The sequence below is a fragment of the Nicotiana tabacum genome, chromosome 3, assembly GCF_000715075.1.
Source record: "Nicotiana tabacum cultivar K326 chromosome 3, ASM71507v2, whole genome shotgun sequence".
NCBI classification, from domain to species: Eukaryota; Viridiplantae; Streptophyta; class Magnoliopsida; order Solanales; family Solanaceae; genus Nicotiana; species Nicotiana tabacum.
The window spans coordinates 191,169,645-191,176,669 of NC_134082.1; the positions used below are offsets into that span (position 1 = coordinate 191,169,645).

Here is a 7,025-nt window from a genome sequence, read left to right on the forward strand (position 1 = left end):
CTAAATCTAAATTTAGTGAGACCATTTGCAGAATTGCAGTTAAGTAATGTTCAGCAAGAATAAAGTAATAATTAATAGAGTTGCGCAGATCTAAAAAAATATATTATAATATTCATCAAAGAAATAATTACGTAAGAATCCACTGCGCAGATCTGAATTTATCATATTCATCAGGAGGAAAAAAGAGTGTATTATTTAAATAGGAATTGAATAAAAATATATAGGAACAGAAACAGCAATCTAAAACGAGATGGTTCCAGATCTGATAATACTCCTTTGGAACACTACTGTAATTGTCATTTTTTCTTCTATCTTTAAATTTATTCTTTCTTTATCCCATTTCCTTTTTTTTTCATTCATAAAAACAAGCACCATCTTTACATGTGTAGCTGCTGACGAATATTTATTTGAAAAATATGAACTCTCTTCCTCTTTCTTTTTTTCCTTCCTTCTGTTTTTGAGTGTTTTCCTTTTAATTGTTTAAGTGTTTTTGTAACAAACCTTTTCATATTTTAACAATTTTTCCCAACAGTATTAATATATTGATTAAAAGTCAGCTTTGCAGTGGAGCTGATCATCTTTTCATTCCAAAAATTAAAGTTGAATACATCCTCTTCTTGGTTTAACCAGAACCATAAGGGATAAGGAAAGAGTAAAGGAATTCATCCACTCCATTAATAGAAAAAATGGGGTCAACCAATCAGTTGTTAGTGTTTTAGGACCAAAAAAAGAAATTAAAAGAAAAATTGTTTATCAAATATCTAGAAAAATAAAGAAAAAAACTCTGAGGTTCTTTACCTAATCACTTAAGTGCAGAGGCATCCAGGATTTTGGCACTATTAAGAAGAGGTGGATCCAGAATATAAATTTTATGGGTTCAATCCTTAGTTCTTACGATTGCGTATCCATTGCACTTTTGGAATTATAAGTTCAAAATTATTATTTTTAAAAAATAGTAATTTTCTTACATCTATATCTATTTTTCATGTTGAAAATATTGAGATCAATTGAACCAATGGACTATATGCTACATCATACATTGCTACTAGTTTTAATATACACATTTGTTAATCATATAAGATTTTACGGCAACAAAAGAAGAATAGGAATTTCAATGTGTGAAAATTTTAAAAGAATAAACCAAACAAAAAAAAAAATATAGAGTACTTAATTAATACGCAAAAAATAATACCAGACACGCCCATCTCCCGTGGACGTCTACTTCTAGAAAAAAAAGGAAAAAACAATAAGATTGACATATATTTAAATATTTTAGAAAAAAATATAAGCATTAAGCCATTACTATTATTTAGGGCCGAAAGCATGGGTTCACGTGCCACACGGAACCCTAGATACGCCCATGCTTAAGTGTAGTAAGCAGCAGGCCGTTCATTGTATTATGCATTGTGTTGAATTCATCCCTTTGCTATTACATGAAAGTGATTTGGTCAACATATCTCACATCAAAAGGAAAAACAAACTTGATTTTCATTGTGCAAGATTCTTATACCCTAGCACTTATTCTAGGAGAAATTTAAATGTAACCGGAGGGAGTGTCATTTTCAAAGTAGAATGTTGCAACCCACCTAAATTTTGAAGAATAAATGTGAATAATGACACAACAAGTAAACCTCAAATTTCACCGCTCGACTCTTATGTCATGTGAAACCATTTGTAATCAGTAAGTAAGAGCAAGCCATTTCAAAAAGATAATAATTAATTCATAATCTGACGAGCAGATCCGCATAATCTGATTATCTGCACTTATAGTGCTTGTTAGAGAACAAAACACGTGTGGTTGGAAAGGAGAAACTTATTTTCTTTTAAATATCACTTCTTTTCGGAGGGGACGAGTCTTCAACGTCATTTACAATGTTGAAATTAAGAAAACGTCATTTTTAGATTTCTTATGTTTAAAAGATAAATCTATTATGTATAAAAACAAATCTTTCATATATATATAATATATATATATATAAAAGAAAAAAGATAGGATCGTAAAATTAAAAACATGTTTATAAGGATCCATAAAAACATTTTACCCGTAAAATTGACGCTTGACCTCGAAATAATCTACATTTACTTTCCTAGAAAAGCTCAACTTATGGCAAAAAATCTACATGAACCCCACTTATTAATTAGTTTTTCCCGAAACCAAAAGTGGCAAACAATTCCTCTGCATTCCCCAAAAAATCTTCTTAAAAAGAAAAAGAAAATTGCCTTCAACTAAAACAAAAGGGACATAACATAAATTTGAACAGAGGAAATAGTAAATTCAATGTAAACATATCACTATATCAGTTTCGAAATGGAAAAAGTAGCATAATACGACATAACAGAATAGGTCCTTTTGACCAAAGAGCTCCGTTGCAACCAATGTATAGTTAAAATGGAACTCACGCTTACAAGGAGAAAAAAATACTCACTCCGGTCCATAATAAATGATCACTTTACCTTTGACGCACCCATTAAGGAATTACGAACTCCTAGAGAGAGAAAATATATTCACTAAATTAACCTTAATTAATTGTTACTTTGTCACATTGAAATATGTAAACAAAGGCAAAATTTTGGAAAAATAAATTAATTCTTTCTTGATTATGTAAATTGACACTTATTTTGTTCCAAAATAAAAAAGTAAAATAGTAAGTTACCGTGTAACTCATGCTTAGGAGGAGAAAAAAGATAGTAGTACGAATTTATTATATTATTTAAAAATTAAACCTTTACAATAAATTGAGAGTATAAAAATCCTATTACATTGTTCCTCTATAATTATACTAATATGTTTGTCTTTGCACACGTTTTAATAGATGCATATACTGAAATCAAGGTCTTCTCCCTTGTGTTTTATTCTCCCACCTAACATTGCTTAAAAAAATCACAAGTGCACTTGTGGGGCGCGCAGAGGGTGGCTAGTCAGCAAAAGACTCTTCAACTTGTTTTCCACAAAGTACTTTTCAGGTCAATCTTTCTCAGCTCTAATATTATTCCTACTTAGCCAACCAATCCCCCAGTGATCAGAAGTTTCTTCTTTCTTTTTGTTTTCTATTCCCCTTTTATCCTCTTTTGTTTAACCACCATTTCTTCATCCTCTTCTTCTTATTCAGAATTCATTCAAGTTCTCCATTCTTGAATTTGGTATCACATTTGCAAATGCTTGAATGGCTGCTAGCTTTAGAGTTTCCGTTTGGTTCGTCGTCTTTTTCCTTCTTTCTTGTTTATCCTTATTCTGTTCAGCAGATGATAGAATTACAATAGGAGAGATTCTAAAAGATGGTGATAACATCACTTCTAAAGAAGGGAATTTTGTGTTGGGGTTCTTTAGTCCTACAGGTTCTAGTAAAAGGTATCTTGGTATATGGTACGCTCATGTAACAGTACAGACAGTTGTTTGGGTTGCCAATAGGCACAAGCCTGTCCCCGATAAAAATGGTACTTTTTCAATTGACCAAATTGGGAATTTGGTTGTTAAAAATGGACATGGAGATTCACTGTGGTTGAGTAATGTTACAGTCGCGACCAAAAACTCTACCGCTTGTCTCTTGGACAATGGCAATCTTGTCATCCTTAACAATGACAAGAATGCTGCGAGGTTAAATACGGAATTGTGGCAAAGCTTCTTGCATCCTACAGACACCTTTTTACCTGGGATGAGAGTTTTTGTGGAAAGACAAAGTAAAGAGCATAAAGTTTTCAGTAGTTGGACAAATGAGAGTGATCCTTCACCTGGAAGGTACTCATTGGGGGTTGATCCTCGTGGAGCACCTCAAATTGTTATCTGGGATGGATCGGATAGACGCTGGAGAAGCGGACATTTTGATGGAGTGGAATTCACTGGTGTTCCTAATGTGACTAGATCTACATTATTTTCTGGTTTCAAAATTAACAACGAGGATGGTAAGTCGTTCTTCACTTACACTGCTTCGGACACATCTTTGTTTGTGAGGTTCCAGATTGATGTGACTGGAATTGAGCTGCAACAGAGGTGGGACGAAGACAAGGAGCAATGGAGCACGTTACAATCTATGCCATCGGGTGTTTGTGACCTGTATAACTTTTGTGGGAATTTCGCGGAATGTCATGAACAAGTATGCCTTTGTGTAGAAGGATTTGTACCACGTGTTGAGGAGCAATGGCATGCTGGGAACCGGACAGGAGGATGTATTAGGAGGACAGAATTGGAATGCAGGAAAAGTAGCAGTGTTCCGAGGAATGATAATGCAAAAGATGATGGATTCTTGGCTGTTCACAAAGTTAAATTGCCTGATTATGCAGATATTATTGCAGATGCACAAAACACAGACACGTGCAGAACCAAGTGCCTGAACAATTGTTCCTGTAATGCTTATGCTTTTGTCAAAGGAATCAATTGCATGATATGGACTGAAGATTTAGTTGATATAGAGCAGTTTGAGGAAGGTGGGAACACTCTGTATGTTCGCCTTGATCCTTCTGAATTTGGTAAGCACATTATTTTCTGCTGAATCTTTTATTTGTGCAATTATACAAATTTAAATCCAAAGTAATTGTTCTTTTGTACAAAGACTCATTTCTTGTTTGTTTTCGTTAGTAGCAAGATCAACATTTTAAGCAGATACTTCTTTTCCTTCCTCGAGTTTGAGAGTTTGAAGAACGATTAGCCTTTCTAATTTCTTGATTTTCTCCTTTGACTATCTCTTGAAACAGGTAAGAATAACAGGACGATCGTAATTATTATAGTATCAGTTCTAGTAGCTCTAGCTTTGGTTGTTATGGCAGCTGTTTGGCTAGTATGTAGATACAGGGCCAGAAAACGAGGTAAATTTTGATGCAGCAATCTTTCTGACTTGGCTAGCTGCATTTGATATGTGTTCCATGTTGTACTTATAACTTCGACTTCTAATTTTCAGAATCCAAGAGGATCAATGAAATTCCCAAAAACCATCTAGTTAGGAGCGGAGAGTTCTCCGCTGACTTATCTGGACCGGGCGACCTCAATGCTGAAGGGCATCAAGGAAATGGTTCAGAATTAGCATTTTTCAGCTTCAGCATGGTGGCCACAGCTACTGACGACTTTTGTCTTGCAAACAAGCTTGGGCAAGGGGGTTTTGGCCCCGTTTACAAGGTAAATTTTCAATCTTGATGGATTATTCTGTGTCAATTAGGACGTATATGGCCTTGTTTTAGACTAAAGATAAGTTATTTTTCCTCTCCTTAGGGAAGGTTACCTTGTGGTCAAGAAGTTGCTGTAAAGAGGCTTTCACAAAGGTCTGGACAAGGGGATGAGGAGTTCAAGAATGAGATCACTCTGATAGCAAAATTACAACACAGAAATCTTGTTAGGCTTTTGGGTTGCTGCATAGAAGGAGAAGAAAAAATTCTGCTTTATGAGTACATGCCCAACAAAAGCTTAGATACATTTTTATTTGGTAAGTTCCTGAAATTCTATCAAAAAAATTGCTTATGCTTCCTTATATTTTCTATAGCAACACATCTCATTGAGACAGATCACTAACAATTGTAATGGCTGTTAAACTTTGGCAGATCCTGCTAGGAAATCCCAGTTAGACTGGAGAAAACGCTTCAGCATTATCGAAGGGATTGCCCGAGGGCTACTATATCTCCATAGAGATTCAAGACTTAGGATAATCCATAGGGATCTAAAGGCTAGTAACATTTTGTTGGATGAAGAGATGAACCCAAAAATTTCAGACTTTGGCATGGCCAGAATATTTGGAGGAAACCAAAATGAAGCAAATACAAACAGAGTTGTAGGCACATAGTAAGTATCATTTTATTTTAGGTCTTTTTAAGAGACTCTAATTTCCATTTTCTTGTTCCTGGAGCTAAATCCATTTCATCTCATACCTTGTTGCTAAACACAGTGGATATATGGCTCCTGAGTATGCAATGGAAGGCCTGTTCTCTGGCAAGTCTGATGTCTACAGCTTCGGAATACTATTGCTTGAGATTATATCTGGGCGAAGAAATACAAGCTTTCGGTCGGATGAGCATTCAGGCATTATTGGATATGTAAGTCTGAATAATTTTCTCCACTATTTCAATATTTTTAGTCCAGAACATGCTGTCCGAATAATGGGGCTAATTTTCTTGTGTAATTGAGCAATGACAGAGTGGTCATCTTTCTCATATTTTTCTGGTGGAAAATATTTCAGGCATGGGAGAAGTGGGACGAAGGTAGACCAATGGACCTAGTGGATCGTTCAATATGGGATGGATGTCAGCATGATGAAGCATTGAGATGTATACACTTGGCAATGCTTTGTGTTCAGGACTTGGCTGTTCACAGGCCAAACATGTCTTCTGTAGTTTTGATGTTGGAAACTGACAATATGAGATTGCCCTTGCCTAGGCAACCTACTTATACCTCAATGAGAAGATCTGTTGATGCAGATATGTGGCATGGGAATCAGGATTTGCCATCCTCAAACAATGTCACAATCAGTGTACTAATAGGTAGATGATTGTTTAATGCTTGATCTTTCTTACATATCTGCTTCATTTGAAGAGAATAGGATCAAGTAATGTAACTTTTTTCAAGTTATACTTGGAAATATGTTCATAATTTTGTGTTGGCTAGGTATACTTTATTAGACCATGTGTACAGTAGATGGTTCAGCACTTTAAGAGAGATAGATATGTTCAATCACTATATATGAAGTTCTTGAATTTTGAATATGCTCCCCAGTTACTCTTTTTTCTCCCCCTCCCCCAACCCCCAACTGCGGAAAGAGATTAGCGGTAATTCCTTACCCTATCCCCTCATGAATCGAACTCACAACCTACTGTTAGAGGTGGAGGTGCTCTATAATTGAGCAAGTCTCAGTTTTCCTACCAAGTTGCTCAGAATGAAGTATTTCCATCAGTCTACAAACAAATATCCTTTATACTCCTATTTAAGAAGCAGAATTACATGCTTTCTTCTACTATCATTTGTCTAGAGCAACCACGGATCGTGTGTTTAACTTCCTTAATCATTTAACTTTACGTGTATTGCAGAATTGTTTTCATTCTGAAACAGA

The 7,025-nt window shown here is 35.1% G+C and overlaps 1 protein-coding gene across 1 annotated transcript; it reads left to right on the top strand.

The window, feature by feature from the left end:
• Window positions 1-2,910: 2,910 nt before the first annotated feature.
• On the top strand, window positions 2,911-6,681 carry LOC107800607 (G-type lectin S-receptor-like serine/threonine-protein kinase B120). Its single transcript, XM_016623804.2, has 7 exons — window positions 2,911-4,464; window positions 4,690-4,800; window positions 4,893-5,107; window positions 5,201-5,411; window positions 5,527-5,764; window positions 5,868-6,015; window positions 6,159-6,681. The coding sequence occupies exons 1-7, from the start codon at window positions 3,165-3,167 to the stop codon at window positions 6,465-6,467; spliced, it is 2,532 nt and encodes an 843-aa protein (XP_016479290.2). The 5' UTR covers window positions 2,911-3,164; the 3' UTR covers window positions 6,468-6,681.
• The last annotated feature ends 344 nt before the right edge of the window (window positions 6,682-7,025 follow it).